Source organism: Mesoplodon mirus (genome assembly GCF_964341445.2).
Source record: "Mesoplodon mirus genome assembly, chromosome: 17".
Classification (NCBI taxonomy): Eukaryota; Metazoa; Chordata; class Mammalia; order Artiodactyla; family Ziphiidae; genus Mesoplodon; species Mesoplodon mirus.
Genome location: NC_138993.1, coordinates 66,855,024 through 66,878,100, shown reverse-complemented (window position 1 = coordinate 66,878,100; position 23,077 = coordinate 66,855,024). Strand labels below are relative to the sequence as shown.

Sequence of the window (23,077 nt, the reverse complement as noted above, 5' to 3'; positions counted from 1 at the left end):
AACCCTGTTTCCACGGGGCACAGGAATGAGTGGAGTGCAAGGCAGCCGTGGCAGCTTTCTCCGGTTGAGGACAGGGATTCCCCTGAGATGGTGCTTGTGAACTCATGGTCGGCCCTTTGTGGTTCTGTGTCTGTAGTTCACCACACGTCGGGCTTAACTCTGGTCACTGTGAGCCGCTGTTGCCTTGGGGACAAGTTTGCACAGAGTCTGTTTCCCTTCTTGCCTGATGTGGGGGGGACACTGTTGACGGGGCTGCTCTCAGCTGTTGTGGTGGGTCCCCCGCCTGAGTCTGGAGCCAGCGTGTGCAAATGAGAGACCAGGCTCTCAGATTCTAGAAGGTGTTGCTCCAGATCTTGACCCAGGGAAGGCACGGCAGACCAGAACTCCTGGTCTCCCTAGGAATGGACTGCAGCCCTGGATCGGCTTGGTTGCTGCCGGCAGAGCCTGTGTCCTCCTGCTGTATTGGCTTTACTCTTCACGGAGTAGATGCAGCAGAAAATATTAGTGTATTTCCTCGCAAAGTTTTGTTGTTGTTTTGGTTTTGGTCTTTAAGAGCTTAGGTTTCCGGTTGAAAAGAGGAGAAATTTTCACTTGTCTCCCTGGGAAAAGGTGCTGGGAGTCAAGTTTCACTGATACTGGTTGAATGTAACACTTTGGAAGGGGAGGTATGGCTGCTGAGAGAAATGGGTTTTAACCCGAGTGTGATCTTTCTGGCTTTGCTGATGGACCTCACTTCTCCCCTTCTGACCGTGACGAGCCGGGTGAGCCAGTGGGCGTTGCAGGATTGCTGGCTGTGCGGGGTTGCGAGGTCTCAGGGGCCTGGTTTTCGCAGGGCTGTGTCCTGGAGCACGAGGTGCTGCGTGGAGGGGCTGCTGGGAGCTCTGGTCAGTGGGAGTCACTGCAGGGGGTGACTCATGTCACGAGGGACAGGGAGGCGCCTCCCCGCGGACATTTCCTCTGTGACAACTTGTGCACGTTTTTAAGAAAGGAAACATCTTCGTTGTTAACTTTTGAGCGGGGGTGGGGCAGGTAATTTATTCCAACCCCGTTAAGATCATCTTTCTGACTGTTGGAAGGGTCTCCTTCCTAAGCTCCCGGGCACACTTAGGAGCTGCGCTCGCTCTGGCTAGTGTGGAAAAAGTATTGGGAAGATCATCTCCTGGTTCTTACATGTTCTTTTACTTTCCGGGTCCCGCACGCATATTGTGTTTACTTTCTAAGAGGTGCATTAAGCCACCTGCAACCCCTTTCTCTTTCATTCGTGGACTGTCTGACCGAAGCAGCAGCAGCTTTAATGAAAGGGAGCCAGTACCAACCCAGCTTCCATGTGAGAGCAGGAGGTTATGAACTCGAGGTTATTAAGTGAATTTAATTCCAGCTTTGCTTCTTGGTTTAATAGCGAACCAAGTTTGATGTTACTTTTTCTCGTTTTAATCAAGTTTCTGCCTCCGTTTGACATTCGGGAAATTAGAACTGGTCCATCGGAGTCACTGTCAACAGGAGTGGCACGTTCTTAGCCTGACTTTCTGCTGTCTTCTTTGAGCAAATGATGATTGGGTCTCTTGGCCCTCCTGCGTGCACCACAAGTGTGCAGGGTTGTGTCCGCCTTTACCTTGTTTCTAAAAAGCACTCTGGGTAAACGGGGATCTTTGGCAGTTGGGTTTAAGACTGGCCCCCCTAGAGCACATTTTTTTTTTTTTTTTTTTTTAGCGGTACGCGGGCCTCTCACTGCTGTGGCCTCTCCCGTTGCGGAGCACAGGCTCCGGACGCGCAGGCTCAGCGGCCATGGCTCACGGGCCCAGCCGCTCTGCGGCATGTGGGATCTTCCCGGACCGGGGCACGAACCCGCATCCCCTGCACCGGCAGGCGGGCTCTCAGCCACTGCGCCACCGGGGAAGCCCCCTAGAGCACATTTAACTAGTGTTCGCTTGTGCCATACTGAAAAAAACCGAGCGGAAAATGTTTCCAACATACTCAGTGAGGTGTGTGAGCCCTTAATGACTTGGGATTTGAAGTGTCTTTCCCCACAGGCAAGCCCACAGGTGTTTGCTTTTTAAAACCTGCTCGTGGGCTTTTGCGCGTGTGCAGAAAGTCCTGGGGATTCTGAGCGCTGCCTCTCCCTGCCGCAGCACGTCCTGACTGTGTTGTTCCTTTGTGTCCGACGGGCGTCCTCTCCCGTGATGCTAAGGCCCAGGTTCTAAGGTCCCGGGCCCTCGCGTCCGCTGTCCCCCCGCTGCCGTGTCGCACGCCTCCCTTGGGCCAGGGCTGCAGGGGTGGGCTCTGCACTGGGACCTTCTGTGGTTGGTGACGGAAGGAGATGCAGAACCAGGCAGGTATCACCCCGAGTAAGTGCTCCGGTGGCCGGGGCCCCAGTCCAGGAGGAGGGAGATAGCAGGGGGGTTGTCGTCATACAGACGCCTGACTGAAGGAGGGGCAAGGGAAAGCCACACAAGGTGGGCGCCAGCACATGTGACTCCTGTGTGTGCCGGTCTCAGCGCAAGGCCAGAGAGGAGTGTTGTTCAAGGTCAGGTAACTCAGTTTGAACTGTATTCGACCCCAGCAGGCAATTGTCTACATGCACTGAGTTCTCCTAGTTTGTTATAGAGGTAGTGTGGTATCTGCTCCAAAAAAAGAAAAAAAAAATGACACCGGGAACGTTGCACAGAGGCGGGCTTCGCCTCTTTGCGGTCCAAGTCTCTCCCTGCCTCTCTCGGCCGTTCCCAGCGCCCCCCTCGCCACCCCCTTGCTGCTGAGTAGGAGGAGGGGCCTCCGGGGGGCGGGAGGAGGGCGCGTGCAGGTTCTTTGCAGCTCCCCATGGGGCCCTGCTCCTGGCCGGCCACTTCGGGGACTCCTGCGAGGCTGTGCACGTGAACCCCACCCCGGTTCCTGAAAATCGAACTGTGTTTCGTCACTTTGGTTAATCAGAGACTCGAGAGTTTCAAACCACATGTAAGAGGTGTGAATGATGGGATATGAGCATTGTTGGAGCCCTCTGTTGTAGGTTCCCTTTCTCTCTCTCTCTTTTTTTTTTTTTTGTATTCTCATTTCAAACTTTAAGCAATAACTTGAGTCACCAGACTCTTTCTAGAAAGACGGTATCTTGGCTAGTCTGACATGGATATGCATGTTTTACTCATTGTGTGTGGTAAGAAAAGGTGTGGGCACTAGAGGACGTTGAGGTGTGTGACTGTGAAAGTCTAGACGTGTCATCAAAAAATGTGAGCATCCCATGGATCTCATGAGTCTGAATAATGAAATTTGCCACCAATATCCTTCACACTGTATGCGGGCCTATTCAGTCTTTGTCTGTACGCTGAATCTCACTTTTATCACATAATTGGCACATAATTGGGCTCCGCGGATTGGCGGGGGTGGGGTGGATGGGGGAGGGTCTCACACTGACTGGAGAGCCGCTCTCTACCTGCTGGAAGGCTCTGAAGGTGGGTTCGAGCTAAGGGAGTGTTTCTGGATGAGCCCCCTTCTTGAAGATGTTAGTAGGTGCTACTTGATGAGATGTTTGGACACGTTGGGTCTAGTAGGTTTGCATTACAGTATTCTCAGAGCTTCTCAGCCTTGAAGGGAAGTTCAGTATGTGGCATTTCCTAAATCTGTTTCTTTGTGAGACCCTTCTTTCTCTCTGTGTCTCTCTCTCTCATGGTATATTTAAATTCTATAAAATCCCCAAGCGGATCCCTCTGGAAGTAGCTTCTCTTGTCAGCACTTGGGAAGATGAGCCTTAGAAGGCATCCATTGTGGTTAAGAACATAAGTCCGGAGATGCCAAGTTAGCACCAAGTAACAGCTTTCTGTGGGTCTCCTGCTAGTATGCCGTCTTTAGAAAAGCATTCTTTTCAATGTTGGTGGTTTAGAAACTGGATAAATTGACAAAGGACCATGAAGCATGATACAAAAGGCAATTACTGAAATAGCATGTTAATGTTTTAAACAGTTTTATTTTTCAGTAGATAGTTTTCTGAGTGAAACTGTGGGATTTGAGAGAAAATAAGCTGTAAAAGTATTTGTGCGTGTCTTGTTCCATAGGAAACACAAAGATCACAAGCGCTGAAGCCTATGGTAGGTGTAAAATCCTAACGGAAATCGTTGGGGGCTTGGTGGTGGGGTGTGTGTGATTAATACCACATTTCCCTAAAATCTTTTTGTCTTGACTTTTCGTAAAAGCTTGCTAAAGATGTTTCTAAGATTTTCTCTGCCCCAGGTGGGGTGTGGTTCACTTTTTGTTCATTTAATGAACACTCGAAGGTTAATAAGCCGCTTTGTTTGGGGTGGAATGCAGCCATGGGCCCTCAGGTCTGGGGAACGAGACAGCCTTCCTCTGACGGGAATTTCTAGTGTCTCATTCGCCTTTCTTTTCCTTGGTTACTGTTAGTGCTTGGCTTCCTTTTCCTGCTTGTCCTTTTGCACACTCATCCAGTCCAGGGTCTTCACTACTGCCCAAGCTTCCAAATCTCAGTGCCTTGCCTGGACTCTCCCTAGGCCTCAGATCCACTTAGAGAAGCGCCTGCCGGGACGGTCCCCCTAGAACGTCCCCTGGCAGCTTCACATTCAACCTGCAGCGCAGGGACTTCTTCCCTCTCATGAGCCAGGTCTGCGTGCGTCACAAGTGTTCCCATTAGGAAGGGATTGATCAGAAGGTGCTTATTTAATCCAGAGGCAGTAATAACTTAGAGCCGGAGCACGCAGGGGGCTTTAAAACCTGCCCGTGCCCCGTCCCACCCCTGAACGGGGATCTCGGGGCTGTGGCCGGACTGTGTTTGTGAACAACCCGATTTAAATGCCCGACGTGCAGGGTCCCCTCCCTGCAGGCCACGCACACAGATGCCTTAGAGACGTGTTGAGGCTTTAAAGGGGTGAACACGTCAGGAACGTTAAGCCTTTGTTTGAAGCTGTCTTGAGGGAGCCGTGTCGAAGGCCCTGGTGAAATCACCCGTGGTCTCTGAGAGACGGAAAATCCGGAAACAAGAGTCACCGGCCCGCGCTTCACCAGCGGCTCTCAGGGGTGGTTTACCTCCCGTCCCTCCTTTTCCTCCCCTTCCTGTCCAGTGGCAGGAGAGCAGGGGCGGGTGGGCTGGGAGCGGGCCGTCCCTCCTACCCCGACGGGGTGTTGGGTGGCAGCCCAGGAGGGGCCCACAGAGCCTCCCTCCACGGGGCTCCCCCTGCCGCCCGGGCCTGGAGGCCCCTGCGCGCCGTCTAGCAGGCGGGCGGTCCCTGCCGGGGCCGGTGACGGCCCATGTCTGCGCAGCCCGCTCCCGCAAGCAGCTGGCCTCACCGAGGGACCGAGGTTGCTGTGGGAGAAGCCTTCCCGGGCCTGCCCCGTGGGCTTCTCCCGGGGGGACCGAGGACAGAGCGGCCCGCCCCGCTCTCGCCCGGGCGTTGGGGGCCGCAGAAGTGCGGGCCGAGGCCGAGGGGCTGGCGGGCCGGGGAGCTCCGCCTCCGGCGCTTGCTCCAGATCTGGGCTTCGGGGACCGTGACGCATCATTCTAGGTACACGGGCCACCTGCCTCCCGAGACGGGAGGAATCTGGAAGATGCTGCTGCTTCTAGAAACGCTCGACCTCACGCCGTTAGACTCTAAGTGTATTAAAGCTTGGCGGGGAGAGTGGGATGTGAACCAGGAAACGGTACGATTCGTCCATTTTATCGTCTGTGTGTGATTCCGCTGGGTGGTTTTCTTAGGTTTTTGGCTTGTTCTTTTTTTTTTTTTTTTTTTTTTTTTTTGAGGTACGCGGGCCTCTCACTGTTGTGGCCTCTCCCGTTGCGGAGCACAGGCTCCGGACGCGCAGGCTCAGCGGCCATGGCTCATGGGCCTCGCTGCTCCGCGGCATGTGGGATCTTCCCGGACCGGGGCACGAACCCGTGTCCCCTGCATAGGCAGGCGGACTCTCAACCACTGCGCCACCAGGGAAGCCCTTGGCTTGTTCTTTTTAAACACAGTTGATTTCAGAGTTCCTTCCAAATATCTGCCCTGCGTCCATGCTGCTGCTTTCTATGTTCGCTTTTTGTCGGCCCCAATTAATTTGCTATACTGTCTAAAGAAAATGGGTTTGGGGTTTATGCTTCTACGTAAGTGACGTGAATATGAGAAGGTAGAGTCTCTGAAAAGGGAAGAAATTCACGCACGTTTTCATAAACGTGATCAGACGCGCAGCTCTTCAAAACTTCCTTTGAGGGGCAGTTTACCAGATGCTGGATTGTTTTTTTTATTTTGTGGAGAGCGGCCAGATTGTCGGTCCACACGCAGAGGGGAGCACCAGTGGTGGCCCAGGGCAGAGCCCGTCCCGGGGACACAGAGTCCATGGGCGCTCAGTTGTTGAGTCACCGGCTTTGGTCGCACGGAGAACTGGCAGCTACAGCCCATCCGGCATCCTGCATCTCTGCGAGGACAGCTTTTCCCTCTGTAGGAGCCCGGCCTCCGTCTGCCCTGGTGCTGCAGTCAGGCTGCTTTCTTCCATGAGGATTGCCTTTCTCTGAGCAACAAACAAAAGCTTTATCCTGGTGCCTCCGGCTAGGATTTTAACAGTCTCCCTCCACTTTTGCGGCCTTATGTAGTCTTGCGCACCATACTCGTTGATTCCAAGCGTAGAGACAAGGGTGTCTTTGGTTCTCGTGAGCTGCCTGCCACCCCCAGGCTAGCGGGGCCCTCGTTTCTCCTCAGTGATCTGCTCAGTCATTCAGCCACGTGGGGGGAGCCCCATGCCCACACTGTGGCAGCCACCCTCCCAGCTTCCATTGCCATTTGGAAGTCATCTGCCGCATTCCCCGTGGACCTGGAACAGCTGCAACTTCTGGGAGAGGGAAGAGAACATCTGTTTTCTCTGAGAGTGATTTTTAGCTTGCAAGCATCTGTCCTTGCGTTTCTGGGAAAAACAGAAGATACAGGGAGCCCTTTGTATCAGACTCCAGGGTGACCACGGGTAGAAGCAAAACAAGTTACTTTTGGGTGGACTAAACTAATCCCCAAGTAAATCTTGCTTTGAAATCACAGGGGAATGAATACGTTTCATTTCCATCATGGGGAGAAAAAAGGTCGGCTCAGCACCAAAGATAATAGAGAACGTCGAGACGTTTCGGGGGGCGGGGACCATGGATTCCTTTCTCTCCCCCGAACACACTGTCCTAGTGTAATTGAAGGGAGTCCCTGAAGACATTTGGCAGCTCCGTTTTATGTTTTTCTATCCGGAAAGTTGAATGAATTAAAATTCCAGTTAGGCTAAATATTTTACTTCACCTAAAAGAAACTCAACTCTGTTTTCTGGCTGTTGCCTATAATTTAAAATAAGTATTAATTGTATTTCTAGTTCTTTTTGTCTCAACATACATCTGCCTATTTAAACCTTCGTCTGACGTATCTAAACACAGCTGATGTATTCAGGTAAAACAATTAATTATGCCATATGCTTTCTTTTCTAAAACTTCTATATTTCTAAGTAAATTTCTAAAAAAAAAATAGTATCATATATGAGATCACAGATCTTACTTAGATTATGTAATGAGGAGTGCTTCGTACGTAATCAGAGAGAAGCCTTACTCCCCGTGAGGGGAAAGAACTCCTTCTCTTTCAGTGGTCCACGCAGCACAGCAGGACTTTCAGGCGTTTGGGTGAGTAAAGACATCTGCTTCAACATGGAAACATGGACTGCTCGAACCAGGCCCTTTTATTGAACCCCGTCTGGGAGCCACACGTTGTCACGGCCATGACTGACCGACCACGGTCTGCCGGGAGCCAGACGGAGCACTTAGGCTGGCTCTTCTCTAGGCGTCTGCATGGGGCGGTGTGGACGCTTATGTGCTGTGATGGAGTCTGCCTCACCGAGGCAGAAATGGAGCCGGGGGCGGTGATGGTTCATGTCATGGTCGGGTGTAGGGGCAGGAGACACGTATCCATATCTCCTCAGCAGCCTCAGGTCTGCGCCCCAGGGCTGCCTCAGGGAGGGTGCCCCGGATTCGCACGTCTGATCCAAGTGCAGCTTGACTGTGTCCAGCAGCTCATCGTTAGCGAACTTACTGTACATCGAGAACATGTGCCTGTTATCTAACTGTTCATTCTGGGGTAGAGCTGTGCAGAAAATAAGGATGAGTGAGGTGGCCAGGAGGTTGGAAGGAAGGGGAGTGAGAGTTCAGATAGCAGAAACATCTCCTCGGTACAGTCCGGCACCGGGCATTCAGGCACGTTGCAGGAGAAGTCCCTTACTTTGGGAGCTGTTTACCGTTAGGGTATGGTAAATACCCTGAAGGATGGAGATAAAAGTATAAATATGAATTTGCCACCCGTGCCTTTGAAGTACAGCATCTGTTACGCGTGAATCTACTAATTCCATACATTATCTTAACACTGGAGGCACCTCTTAAATTCGCAAAACACCATAAAGTCTTCTTTTTCAGCCCTATTTGCCCTCTGACTTAGTCCTGTCTGATCTCTTTGGGCTGGGTCTTTATCAGAGAATTAATACTGAGCCTTCAGTAGTCACTTCTTTTGGTTTTATGGTTTTGTGGTGGCTATTTCTGACATGTGCTATGTAATAATCATTAAAATCTTCACCTGGCAGAAAGATAATCTTGTAATTATGAGAAGTATTTCACTTTTAGGAAGAGTACATTGTTAGCTTACGATGATGGCAGACTTGTCTGACGTAGCAGTTTATGGTCACTGACAGTTGTGTTTGCTCCTTTATGAGGACAGAGCACGGGGGGACAGTCAGGTCCCCCTCTTTGATCTCCCGGGGCACCCTTTCCATGCTCCTCTCTGTTAGTTCTTTTCTGCTCCCTCAGATTTAGGTCATTTGTAAGTGTAGTTCCCTGATTACCTTGTAAGGATCTGTACGTTTAAGCAGATGTTTTTAATCCATCTTCGTTTTTAACCAGCGTTCAGCACAGGAACTTCCCGTGAACAGATCTGTTGCTGTTGTGGCGAATATGTGCTGATGCCAAAGAGAGAAGCACCTGGTGGGGGGGCCTTAATTACTGAAACTCAGCGCGCACACACGCACACAGTTATGAGGCGGCCTCTTCAGGAGAGAGAAGCCTGCGACGTAAACCCGGAGAAGAGCGTCTTAGGGACGGCTCGGCGCCCTTGCCAGTTTGTTGCAGGACGTGAGGATGGAAGTTCTCGTTCTTGGCACGAGAGAGCAGGGCGTGTGAACCCCACAGGTCACAGGCAGACCTTTCGTAAACCCATGTCTTTTTTCAGGCAGTAAGGTTAGCGTTCATTGCTCTCGGGAAGGAAGCCAGTTAAGAACAGTTACACTAGAGCATGTTTTCCTCACTGGAATCCTTTAGAAGTTGCGCCGAGTCTGTGATGTTTGTTACGTGGGTCTTGCTGTTTAGGTTTCTGACTCAACATTAAGTCTGGATCTGGGCCCCAGCTGTTCCCCTTCCCCGCGCTCACGAGGTATCCGCGTCTGTAAAGCGGACAGGACTACCGGGAGAATCAAATGAAACCTTCGGTAAAGCGTGCGGCGCTGCGGTGTCGCACTCTTGTGGGCTGAGGCTGGGACCCCGCCTCCTGGACCGAGAGGAAGACCCGAGGCGCCCCGGGGCTGTCCCCTCAGGGAGCCTGTGGTGAAGGAGGGTGTGGCTCTCCCCAGGCCCTGGAGGACTCCACTCGCCCCTCCTTCCGCGAGTGGCCTGGTCCCAGCCAACTGGGCCACTGGTGGTCGGGGGTGGGGGGCGGTGAGAGGTGGCCTGGAAGGACAGCAGCTCTGGCTGTGTTCTCCCTGTCATGTCAGGTTTCTGATGGTGATGGAGCGAGCGGACACAGAGGAGGGCTCAGGCCTCTGCAAAGTGCTGCAGACCTGGCCGGCAGGAAGGCCCGAGGCCTGGTGGGGCTGGGCAGGTGGTGGTAGAAAATATCATGCAAACGTGTCACGTGTGCGGAGACTCACACCTGATGTTCATTGCCAAAAGCACCTTTTTCTTCTCTAGAAACTCCTCTCTTTAGATGACAGCCCTCCGTCCCAGGAGGCACCGCGTCCCTGGCGCGTAGAAACGCACCTCCCTCCTCCTCCTCTTGTGCTGATGATAATCTTTTCCAGGTGTTGGTGTTACACGTTGTGATGTCAGGAAAAGTCCCGTGCTTCAGGAGAGTTGCTAGAATATTCTGTTCTTTTAAAACATTCAAGGGCAAAATCATTTGCCTCCTTCCCATCCTTTCTTCCCTCCTTCCTTCCTCTTTATATAGATATTTTTAGAGGACGTTAATTGATCCGTTTCTTCCCCCACCCGTTTCTTCTTTCTTGAGTAAATTTTAATTCATACATTACAAAGAAATCATCTATTGTAGATTTTTAAACGTATTATAATAAAACATTGTGACCTGTTCTGTTTGCATTTAAAAGTGTTTCCATCCGTCATTTTTTATTGCTATATTTGCAAATTAGTGTTATCTATTTTTTTCTTGATTACAGTACCTGGAGTTTATTTAAACAATAAAGTGGATTTCTCATTCTAATATTTTTCCATTTTGCATGTATCTTTGTTTTCCTTAGGTTTCCTCCTTCTTTCCTAACTTCCATATTGAACACTTAACATTTTTCCCTCCCCCGGCCCCGTTTTTTTTTTTTTTTTTTTTTTTGGCTTGGTAATGAAAACGTATAATGCTGTGTTTTCCCCTGAATAAATCTTTGGTTGTATTGCATAGCTTTTGGTGTATGTAGTGTTTCCAGTATTTTTGGATAATTCGTAGTGATGCTTTTGATTTTTTCCTAAGGATTTGATCCAGAAATCTTCAGTTCATTTGTTTCTCTTTGTGCCGTTTCAGGTTTTATTAATAGCGCAGTGTCATTTTAGTTGATATTTGTAGGTAGTGGCCTTTCTCTTGTTCCATGCTTGTTCCCAGCACTAAGAGACTTTGTCTTGGACCACTGTTGTCCTTTTAGGGCCTCGTGAAAGAGCGGAAGGCTGGGCTGTCCCCCCCAACCCTCGTCGTTCCCCACCCCCATGCTTATCCTGCTTCAATTTCCTGTTTTCTTCGTTTTTTAATTTATTTTTTTAATTGAAGTGTAGTTGATTTACAGTGTTCTGTTCATTATTGCTGTACAGCAAAGTGATTTAGTTATATACATATATACATTCTTTTTTTAATATATTCTTTTCCATTCTGGTTTATCACAGGATATTGAATACAGTTCTCGGTGCTATACAGGAGGACCTTGTTTATCTGTTCTATACAAAAAAACTCACATCTGCTCACCCTGGCCCCCTCCCCCTTGGCAACCACAAGTCTGTTCTCTAGGTCTGTGAGTCTGTTTCTGTTTTATAGATAGGCTCATTTGTGTCATATTTTGGATTCCGCATGTAAGTGAAATTGTATGGTATTTGTCTTTCTCTTTCTGACTGACTTAGTGTGATAATCTCTAGTTGCATCCATGTTGCTGCAAATGGCATTATTTCTTTTTTTATGGCTGAGTAGTATTCCAGTGTACATATGTACCATATCTTCTTCTTTTTTTTTTTCTTTTTTTCTGGTACGCAGGCCTCTCACTGTTGTGGCCTCTCCCGTTGCGGAGCACAGGCTCCGGACGTGCAGGCTCAGCGGCCATGGCTCCCGGGCCCAGCCGCTCCGTGGCATGTGGGATCTTCCCGGACCGGGGTACGAACCCGTGTCCCCTGCATTGGCAGGCGGACTCTCAACCACTGCGCCACCAGGGAAGCCCTGTACCATATCTTCTTTATCCATTCATCTGTTGATGGACATTAAGGTTGTTTCCATATGTTGGCTATTGTGAATAGTGCTGCTGTGAACATAGGGGTGCATGTATCTTTTCGAATTACAGTTTTGTCTGGATATATGCCAGGAGGGGGATTGCTGGATCAACTGGAAACTATTCTTAGGTTTTGAGGAACCTCCATACTGTTTTCCGCAGTGGCTGCACCAATTTACATTCCTACCAGCAGTGTAGGAAGGTTCACTTTCTCCACATTCTCTCCAGCATTTGTTATTTGTAGACTTTTTAATGATGGCCGTCCTGACTGGTGTGAGGTGATACCTCATTGTAGTTTTGATTTGCATTTCTCTAATAATTAGCGACATTAAACGTCTTTTCATGTGCCTATTGGCCATTGATTTTCTGATTGATCTTCTCATTTTCTTCTCCCCGTTAGTTCTGTTGTGTAGGTAATTGATGAGACGGGCCTCTCCTCTGAACACCCACAGCATTTTGTGTCTTTGTGGTACCCACCACAGGCTGGCTGGTGTAGTTATTTGCCCACTTTTCTATTATGAAAAGTGATTTATTTAGGAAAAGAGCCTGAGCCCTACTCATTTTACAGACCCCCCCCAGTGACGCTGTTTGCATAGTAGGCACGAATCATTGAAGGAATGCTGGCATCTGTGAGAGGAACAATTAAATCAGCTATTTTTGAGGTCAGGCGTCGTGTTCTGTGCCTTGAGTGCAGTTGGAAGGTGTCACGAATGTCAGGGAGTTGCTTTGACTGTAAAACGAGGTGGGGTTTGGGCTTCGATACCTGTTTCCTGCCTCCTAGTTTCACAAGACTCCCAGTGGACCTGGGTTCAGACAGGGGGCACTCTAAAGTTAGTGTGGTATTAATAGCTCAAGTTCATGGGCACTGCTGTGTGCCAGGCACACCCCTGAGGTGGGTGTTCCTTAGTCCCGGGAGCAGATGGGAAACTGAACGCGGCTTCAGGCCTGGTCTCAGGGTCCCAGAGCTGGTGCGGCTCAGAGGCAGGATCCAAACCTGGGCTCAAGAGTCTGGGTTCATGCGCAGCATCTCAGCAAAAAGGTACCTTTGCTTTAAAAACCACACTCCTAAGGAAGTCTGTGACTCCCCGTTGTTTTAGTAAGACCTCCTGGGCTCAGCCTTTCCTTACAGTGCAGATGCAACACCAGGGCTTAACTTCATTTCGGAATTCATGGTGTAAAAATCTTTGTTAACGGTGCAGAATCCACCCCTTTTCTTATTCACTTTGTGCTAACCTTTCCGTCGTCTGATGTCTGTCAAGCGCCCGTGCGGGCTGTGAACGTGGGGAGCGCCAGCTTTCAGCCACCACCGCCGGGCAGTGCAGGGCAGGTTTGCCTGTACGCGGTGTTGTTGATGGTGTGTGTGTACATTAAATTAATTTCCACGAGCAAAAAACTACCAAAGGCAAACTCAAAAGACAAATGAGGAAAATGCTGTGTTTGTGGCTCATGTTACAGGAGGCTACTTCCCCTAATATTAGGTCAATAGAAAAACAGACAAAGGATAATAAGGGCTCACAAAAAAAGAAAACATGCATGACACTTCAATATGTAAGGATGTTCAGCCTTACAATGAGAGAAAGACAAGCTTTGTGAGATACGCCCCCCCCACCACCCCCCGCAATGGATTGATGACCGTCATTTGCTCAGGCTGCCGTAACACGGTGCCACAGACCCGGCGGCTTAAACAACAGAAGTTTATTCCCTCACAGATCTGGAGGCTGGAAGTCTGAGGTCGAGGTGTCGGCCAGGCTGGCTTCCTCTGAGTCCCCTCTCCTTGGCTTGGAGGTGCCATCTTCCCCCTGTGTCTTCACATGGTCGTCCCTCTGTGTGTGCCTGTGTCCTTGTCTCTTATGAGGACACCAGTCACATTGGATCAGGGGCCACCCTAATGACTTCATTTTAACTTACACCTCTTTGAAGACCCTGTGTCCAAATTCAGTCCCATTTTGTGGTACTCAGGGTCGGGACTTCAGCATATGAATTTAGGAGGGGGACACAATTCATTCACCTCCTAAGAATGACTGAAGAAAAGTTGGATTACATTGTCAAGGGACATGGCGCGTTGGCAAAGAAAAGGGAGATGAGCTCTCACAGGTTGCCGCAGGCGGTACAAATGGAGCCGGCCTCTCTGAAGAATAATTTGTCATTATCTATTTAAATTCAAGTGGATTCCTTTGACTCAGCCTCCAGCAACTCCCCAAATGATACATCCTCGAGGTTCTGATAGCAAAAGAATGGGAGCAACCTGATGTTGTCAATAGGGTGTGGGTTAGTTACGGCTTTAAAAAAAAGGGGGGGGCGGAATTCCTTTATGGACAAGTATAGAATGCTCCAAGGAGAAGCAAGGTATAAGAACAGTGTATAGAGCGTTACATTTGGATAGAACTGGAGAAGGGGTTGATAGGTATTTGCAGAGATATGTCTGTGAAGTCACGGAAGAAGCGTCGCTAAGCGGGTGGGCGTGGAGGCTGGACAGCCAGGAGCCAGGGGCGAGAGGGGGACGCCTCGCTTTACACACTTCGGTGCCTTTTAAGTGGTGAATCCCGAAGTTATTAAATAAATAACTGTTTTCTTTCCCTTATGAGAAAATTCTCTTACAAGGTCATTCGTAACTTCCATTGTCTGGGGTCATTTTTTAAACATGAAATTATTCTGATTAAAACCATTCTTATGTTCCTTAGAGCGCCTCACACGCCATTCACTTGGCAGGTTTTATGAGGGCGGCGATTCTGCATCTGGGCCGTGACGGTGCTTGGTCACTTGGTCGAGCAGGTCACGTGTGTCCCTTGACCAGACCATCCTTCTCTAACACTCATGCCTCAGGGCTTGTAGGGCAGTAATTACTTTTTCATTCTGGTGTAGAATGTGGATGAATCATTGTTCAAGGTTTTATTCCGCTCAGAAACTCCCGAGCAGAGAAATACCGTTTAGTCTTGTTAATTGGGCTTTTTCGGTTTTACCAGGGTATTTGAAGGCACTTACGGGTGATGCTGTTGAGGGGCTCATAGCACCCTGCCTGTGTTTAGTACCCCAAGCTTCGCAAAGTGCTTTCACATTCATTGTCTCATCTTCTCGTCAGGTGACCCGGGAGGTTAGAGATACCGATGATTGCCATTTAGTTCTGGCTGAGGCACTCCAAGCTTCGGTGTCTCACAGTGAGTTAGCGATGGTCTCCTAGCTGGAGGCTGCAAGGTGTAACAGCTGGCTTTGCCAAGGGGAGGAGAGAGTTAACCGGTCGCACTTCTGTGCAGTAGCACTTCAGGCTTAGGGACATTGACTGGGCAGTTCAGTGGTTTTCAGCGGGGGCGACTTTGGCCCCCAGAGGCCACGGGTGGTGTCTGGCCCTGAGGACTGGGGATGTGCTACTGGCCTCTAGTGGGCGGAGGCCAGGGATGCTGCTCAGCGCCCTACAATGCACAGGGCAGCCCCGCAGCAGAGGTTATCCAGCCTCAGGTGCCGGTGGTGCCGAAGAGGAGAAATCCTGACGGAGCCGCGGGGAGCGCTTGGCCTGCAGCCCTCAGAGCCCGTCTTTACTTTCCTGAGCTGGTCCATTTACTGCCTTCTGAATGCTTCTTCTTTGGGGGTGGGTGGTAGACGTGATTACTTGGGATGGTGACTGGCGGCAGATTTAAGAGGCCTCTTCTGCCCGTGTTGAATGAGTGCCCCGCCCTGGTTGTGCTGCGCGGGGGCCCGCTGACGGCACAGGGCCTGCCTGCACCGCAGGACTCCACTCATCCTGAGCCCCGGCCTTCGCTCTGCCCCTGGTTTTCGGGACGTCCGCAGCGTCTCTGTCCCAGTCATCGTGTGAGGCAGGCAGACGTGGTTCTTACTACCCTTCCCTTTCGGTCAGAAAGAGGAACCGGCAGCTGAGGCTTAGAGTTGGGGAATTCTAGCCAGGACAGGGTGGAGCCGAGCAGACCCAATAGCCTTGGACTCGTTGGGACCCTGGGAGAGAGTCCGCCTAGAGAAAGAGAAGGCTTGAGTCCAGAGGAACGCAGCCGTGGAGGAGGAGAGTGCTGGGGGAGGTGTGACAAAGGGGGTAGTGGGGTCACTGGTTGGGCTGGGGGTCACCCGTGGGAATGGGAGGTGGCGGGTGAACGGAGGGCACTGCTGGTGGGCCTAGTCTTGGGCGGAGGGTGAGCCGGGCTGCCTTCCCTGAGCCAGGGACAGTGAGGACAGAGCATGGGCCTGGAGCATGGAGGAGGGAGAGGGGCACCCCGAACGCTGTCCTCGGAGGCCGGCGGGCGGCACACCTGGCATCGGGTGCAGCCGTGCAGAAGCCTGCGGGCCTTGGAGCTGGGCGCACGGAGAAGCTGGAGGTGAGAGGAGCAGGCAGGTGGGTCCGTGCTTGCCAAGGGCTGGTCCGCCAAGCCACAGAGTTGGGAATTCGTACTGGAATTTGGTGGAAGCTGTCAGCTATTTTAAAACCAGCGATGGTTTAGCTTTAAAGAGAGAGGAGAGTGACCCTCGCTGCGTGAAGGACCTGTGGATACATTTGTGTCAGCCCGTCCTCTGCCGCCTCCCCCAGGACTCCGCTGTCGGTGGAGGGCAGTGCCTGTGTCCATTTGAGCGAGGCCGCCTGCTCCGCCTGTGCCCCGTCCCCGCCCTGTGCCCCGCCCCCCAGCCCGCCCCTCTCCCCGCTGCGCGGGCGCCAATTTGTTCGCTGCTCCTGGCCTCTTCCCTGCACACCTCGAGGGCTGAGTAAGAGCGAGAGCCGGCCTCGGTGCCCTCCGGTGACTTTTGGGAGGAAGTGTGAAGTGTTTATCAACAGGCTACAGGATGACCGTTCTCTGGCCCTCCCCTCGCCGTCCACCTTAGGTTCTTGCTGCTTCACTCCCGCCCTACTTGCCGACCGCACTTGACCCCCTCGTTCCCTCGCTCCACCCCCGCCCCGTGCCAGCTCATCCTTCGGTTCATCTTAAAAGGCAGCTGGTTCCGCCTCTGTGACCCGGCAGGTCCTGCTGTCCCCTCGCTTGGGGCCCACTCCTGGGAGCTGTGACTCGCCAGTCGTCGGAGGTCTGGCCTCCGCCTTAGAGACGGGCCCCCCACGGGGACCGGCCGCGGGGAGCACAGAGCTGGTGAGGCCGCTGACCCCTCGTCCCCAGGGCTTTCCCCCACTCTCTTGCTGGCTCGGCGGCCGAGGTGAGCGGCCCTCCCCGTGGGGTGGGAAGGCAGGTTCAGCTGAGAGGTGGGACCAGTGGAACCTTTCTTGGCACAGTTTCCATTCCCAGACTGGTGGAACTGGAGAGAAAAGCACCTGGGTCCTAGGACCTGGCCAAGTATTTCAAAAGCAGTGGCCTGAATGAAGGACCCAGTGCTGTTTTTCTGAGTGCCCCCCGAGAATCTGGCGGACCTCGTGTTGGGTAGCGTTCAGGCCCTGGCCTGTCTGGTACCAGGAACGAGCTGGATGAACAGAGAAGCGGGGCTGGTCTTTTTTACTGCATCTTCCTCTCCAGGAAGATACAGGGAAGGCTCGGGCTTTATAAAGCCTTTCAGCTGGGGCACCTGGTTTGCCAGGTGTTCTGCTGTTGCTGAAGTGCCCCTGAGGGTTACGGGGAGAACAGGTCACTTTGTCCCCTGTTGTGACTCCCTGAAAGGGGAGCGAGCCGTGTAAAGGGTTGTTTTGCTCCCTTGGGAGGTAGTGGGGAGCTGGAGCTTTGGAACGCGGGATGAGGTGTGGTCACCTGTCTCGCTGTTTCCGGAAGCTGCGAGGTGACCCTGAACCTCCGCGTCAGCACAGACCGTTTCCCAGGGTGTCCTTTTCCTCTGCCCCCGCTCCCCACAGATGCAGATGCGGGGTGGGGGGACCTGCCTGCCAGAGCTGATCTCGCTGTAGGGAACTCACCCTCAACACCCACAAAGTCAAAGGCGTGGGAGCCGGGCCAGACGGTGCCGTAGAAAAGAGAACGAGAGTAGAAACGTGAACTCCCAGGTTTCTTATAGAAAAACCATTTAGCTTTCCTGTGCCGTCCAAAATGGTGTCGGCCATTCGCCGCAGTAGTTGCTTTCTCGCTCTCAAACAAGGTGCTTTGGGGTGTCTATAGAGGGAGTAGCACGGACCTTTTCCAGGAGCAGGTGTTCGGGAAGTACTGGCGTGGGGAAGAATTGGGCGTATCTGTGAAATAAAGGAGGACTGGAGAATGCTCTCTCTGCTAGGAAGTTCTCTTGAAATCAGAAGCAGGGGGTGATGGCGCCTGCTCAAGGCTGGTGCCCATGGCTGGATGAATATTGAGTGAGTAGATGTTTGTGTCTATCAGGTAGACCCCAGACGCATCAGGTAAGGTTTCCATGCCTTTTCCAGTCTAGACTGGGATTGTCTTCGTCATATCAGGAGTCAGGGGCGTTTAAAGACTTGAGAGGGTGTTCCACATACAGTAAAACTTGGGCTGTTTCTTTATAATATCACAGACTTGACTCCAGATATCAGGATTTATTTTAAATTTTAAAAGAAACTTACTTTACAGGTGTAGTGCAGGCACGAGTGCCTCCCTGAAGTGAACACGCAGTCAGCATCATTGCCCTTCCTCCGCTACAGGTGCCACAGGCCGCCTTTCCTGGGCTTGACCATGCCAGGCGCTGCCCCCAGCCGCTTAGCTTGGTGTTGGTGGGAAATACAGACAAGCAAATCTAAGTGAAGATCAGACCAAAGGTGCTAAAGTGGGGTGTGGGGAGGGGAGCTGGTGAGGGTTTTCCTGATTGAGGAAACTGTGACTCAGCCCAGAAAAGCAAATCTTTCAGCATCGCTACAGCCAGGCAGCAGCGAGGATGGGGCCTAACGAGGGCCCTGCTTGCTCTGAAGAGCTCGGGCTCAGCTCTATCCTGAAGGTACCAAAGAGCCTAGGAACAGTTTTGTTTGCTTTTCTTCTTTTTGATGCACTTGAAAGCAACTGGAGAGTGTGGCGTTAGCAGGGAAGCAGCCTGGTGCTCGCACACCTGCTCCCAGGCTGTGGACCGGGTACCGCAGGCTGTGGCAGGTCACCGCGCCCCCCAGCCTTCAAGCTTGCCTGCTGTGGCGCGGGCACTCACTCGGCCAGGCGCCCAGTCAGAGGCTTCAGAGGAAGTAACTGCCAGGTCTGCAGGCTGTGAGTCGGGGTCTGGCTCACCCCCAGGCCCTGTGCTCCTGACCCCGCACCGGTGTGCCCTCATCCCCTGGGAGGGCTGGGTGGGTGTTTGCTTGCTTCTTAGCTTTCAAGGGAGTAGCACTTTGGGATTTGTGTTTGAAAAGAACCCTGGAAGCCATGGGCGCTGCGGGGCTTCAGGAGAGATGGACGGAAGAGACGCAAGACACGGAGGCTGGGGAGGGGGCTGGAGGACTGGGGCACCCTGGAAGCCATGGGCGCTGCGGGGCTTCAGGAGAGATGGACGGAAGAGACGCAAGACACGGAGGCTGGGGAGGGGGCTGGAGGACTGGGGCACCCTGGAAGCCATGGGCGCTGCGGGGCTTCAGGAAAGACGGACGGAAGAGACGCAAGACACGGAGGCTGGGGAGGGGGCTGGAGGACTGGGGCAAGGCTCGGGCCCCTCTGCTTTCCTGGATATCCCGGAGCTGGGGGATGGCGGCCTTCAGGGTGGCCGCCCAGCTCCGGAGCAAGGCAGTGGGTGAAGGGCCGCACGAGCCATGCCACCTGCCCTCTGCGCATCTCAGAGATGCAGGCACGGGGGAGGTGGCCCGTCCCCAGGGCTGTGCTCCGGTCGCCTCCTGTCTGACGCTCTGGGCGGGATGGGTGTGCATGGTACTGGCCTTGGGGACTGGTTCCCAAACCCTTCTGTACCAGAGGATCACCCACTGAGGCTGTGAAAACAGGCGCGCCCCTTGGAGCCCTGGTGCAGTAGCTGTGGAGCGCACTGCCGGGGGGTCTGGTGCAGGGCCCCTCTGGCACAGTGCAGGCTTCCCACCCAGTTCTCACTCGGACGCACTTTTCTCACTGTTGTGTATTTATAAAATTTTCTAGTTCCAAAATGACAGCGCAAAATACCCTTAGATTATTTAAAATAATCTTTTCTGCTTTTTTAAAAATAATAATTTGCCTCTCTCTTTGTTTTTTCTGTAGGACACTAAATTATGGATAATAATGGAATATCTTGGTGGAGGCTCCGCACTGGACTTAGTAAGTATCATGTTGGATGTTTAATGCATCAGAGGTCTTCTCGGTCAGTCTTGCTTGTAAAGATAATTCTGTTTACATTCTGTTTCCCTTTTTAAGTTGCATGAAAAAAGGACCAAACTATTCCTTATAATAGGGATTTTTGCTTCTGATACGTTACTGTAAATTATAGATCTTTTTTTTCCCTAACATCTTTATTGGAGTATAATTGCTTTACAATGGTATGTTAGTTTCTGCTGTATAACAAAGTGAATCAGCTATACGTATACATATATCCCCATATCCCCTCCCTCTAGCATCTCCCTCCTACCCTCTCCATCCCACCCCTCTAGGTGGTCACAAAGCATCGAGCTGATCTCCCTGTGCTATGTGGCTGCTTCCCACTAGCTATCTGTTTTACATTTGGTAGTGTATATATGTCCACGCCACTCTCTCACTTCGTCCCAGCTTACGTCTGCGTATAGATCTGCTTTTGAAGACAGTTTTGCTGTTTCATGGGAAACCAGTGAATTCATTCCAAGCAGCCATGAAGGATGTCGCCTGCTGTGTCTGACTTAAGAACAGTTTCTTATTTTCTAAAACTGGTTTTAACTTTTGTGGAGCTGGTACCCCGTCATTGTTTCATGTTTCAGACGGTAACTTCCCTTCTAAAATATGCGTGGAACATTTTCATTTATGATTAATCAGAACTAGAATTTTTAAAAATTAAAATTTCATTTCAGAGGTAAGAGATGGGCACAATATCACAATGGGAGCAGCCGTCGGGCCAAGCAGGAACGCATGTTTCTGTTTCCTGGATGCACACGCAGAGAGGCCTTGCTGCGCTCACAGTGTGGCTGTGGTGGAGCTGGACCCCTGCCAGTGGCGGTGTCTCCTACCTGGTCTGGACCTAGGTGTCCAGCCCACACAGATGAGAGGCAGCTCCGGTGTAGGATGACCTCAAAGTCACAGTCTGGAACTCCCCTCTTTTTTTTTTTTTTTTTGTTTTTTGTGGTACGCGGGCCTCTCACTGTTGTGGCCTCTCCCGTTGCGGAGCACAGGCTCTGGACACGCAGGCCCAGTGGCCATGGCTCACGGGCCCAGCCGCTCTGTGGCATGTGGGATCTTCCCGGACCGGGGCGTGAACCCGTGTCCCCTGCATCGGCAGGCTCTCAACCACTATGCCACCAGGGAAGCCCCATGTAACTCCCCTCTTGTGGTAAAATATGGTTACATGTTGGTCTCTGATAAGATGCTCAGAAATAACCAGTAAATCATGAGCATTACTTAAGTCATCCTTGAAACACAATATATGCAAAACAAATTTTTAAAAATCTCACACAGTTGTTTAGCTTCTGACATTTCATCCCCATGTGGTTACGCGGTGAAATCAACGGAATCAGCACTCTTTCCCTGCCCGTCCTGTAAAAGCTGGGCTTTTGGGTGAGTGGTGATTTCCACGTCAGGCCTGATCTATCATTTTAGCGTTTGAGCGCGGGTTCTGCTTGCTAGACAGTTGTCAGGGCGGTACGTCTGCAGTTTTCACTGGTCTCACAGCTTAGAGAAGCTAGCGTTTTTTGGTGGTTACAGTTTACACAGATTTTATTCACTAAGAAAAGAAATAACCTTTGATTAAAAGGAGTTTACTTTCTCACAGTAATAGTAACAATTAGTATTTTGGGGGGAAGGTAAAACCTCTAGAACTGAATGTATCTCTGAAAGGCTTATGTACCCAATTTTTAAAAAAATCACATAATGTTATAAACCGTAAAAGCAATTGGTCAAAAGGAAAGTTCAGGAAAAAAATTTAATATGGTATAAACAGTGATATTAAAATGGAGAAAGCAGCAAAACAGCTGGATAAATTTTATGACTTCCTTTGCTTCTTTTCCGTAAATATACATATGACACAAAGAGCTTTTCTTTTTTTTTTTTTAACTCCTTTGGGAAATGCTACAGAAATGTAGAAAATTGCCTCATTTTGTATAATTAGATTTACTATTATCTTAAGTGAATTTCATTTGTGGCATGTATAAAATGATTTGTGGGGACTCTTTTCCAACACTGAGTCCTCAGAACAGCAATTCTAGTCTCTAAATGCTTTAGTTTATTCATTCTTAATGCCACAATAATTTATTTAGTGGTAACTTTCTTTGGAGCTCTGAAGTCTGTGAAATTTTAGACATTACAGTTGGAAGGAAGTGTCGAATTCTTCACTTATTAACTAAAATCCCATATGGTGCCAGTCCCAGCAAACTGCCATCCATCTTCCACGTCATGGGCTCTGGTGGCAAGAACCAGGCATCCCTTTTTGAATGTCCCCAAATCGTCTCATTTTACTGGAGGAAACGGAAATACTTAGAAGTTAGGTGTGCCAGCTAGCAGATAGAGCTGGACGTTGGACCTTGTTGTAACCAGCTGCAAAGCCCTGACCTCGCGCTCTCCTTCCCCTCCCTCTGACTTTGTCGTATTTTTCTTCATCTCTTATCCCTTTTCTGTTGGCCTGACCCCAGTCCTCAAAGAAGATGCACTTTAATAATGGGATTCAAGAGTTTTTTGAATGTTGAAGACTATTAAGATTATTTTGAGAGTGTCTGTTAAATGTTTACACAAGATTCTAAAAACCAGAGTATTGTTGCATATGAAGATTTGTTACCAGGTAGCTGAATATATGGATTTGGGGCATTTCTTAGAAAAATCCCACCTTGCTTTTTTTTTTTTTTTTTTTTTTTTTTTGGCGGCACACGGGCCTCTCACTGTTGTGACCTCTCCCGTTGCGGAGCACAGGCTCCGGACACGCAGGCTCAGCGGCCATGGCTCACGGGCCCAGCCGGTCCGCGGCATGTGGGATCTTCCCGGACCGGGGCACGAACCCGTGTCCCCTGCATCGGCAGGCGGACTCTCAACCACTGCACCACCAGGGAAGCCCGTGAGACATTAGTTTAATTCCCTGCATTGAGTCTTAATAACACCTTAGCCTGGGCAGGAAGATGGCGCCTTCCTTCACCCGGGATTGCCCTGTGAGCATGTGTGATAGTTAATTTTTTTTTGGCTTTCTTTTCATTCTGGAATTGAGCTTCCAAGTAGAGGCAGACAGTTGATTATATCGCATGTGGGAAAGTGCTACAAGGAAAATAAAGCAGCGTGAGGTGAATTGGGAGAAGGGGAATGAGGATTAGCAACAGAGGGCCTGAGGCTGAAAGATTTTTCACTGACTAAAAGATGAGTCAGTATTATAGCAGGATCTAAGGGGCAACCTTGGAATCTTAATTAAGAAG

General features: G+C 50.9%; 1 protein-coding gene across 2 annotated transcripts in view; it reads left to right on the top strand.

Annotated features, from left to right (window-relative positions):
- Nucleotides 1-23,077, top strand: part of STK24 (serine/threonine kinase 24) — a 104,942-nt gene that overhangs the window by 59,100 nt on the left and 22,765 nt on the right. For both annotated transcript variants that reach the window (XM_082601932.1, XM_082601933.1), the window contains exon 3: nt 19,767-19,823. In XM_082601932.1, coding sequence (XP_082458058.1) covers nt 19,767-19,823 — 57 coding nt within the window. The remainder of the gene's footprint in view (nt 1-19,766; nt 19,824-23,077) is intronic.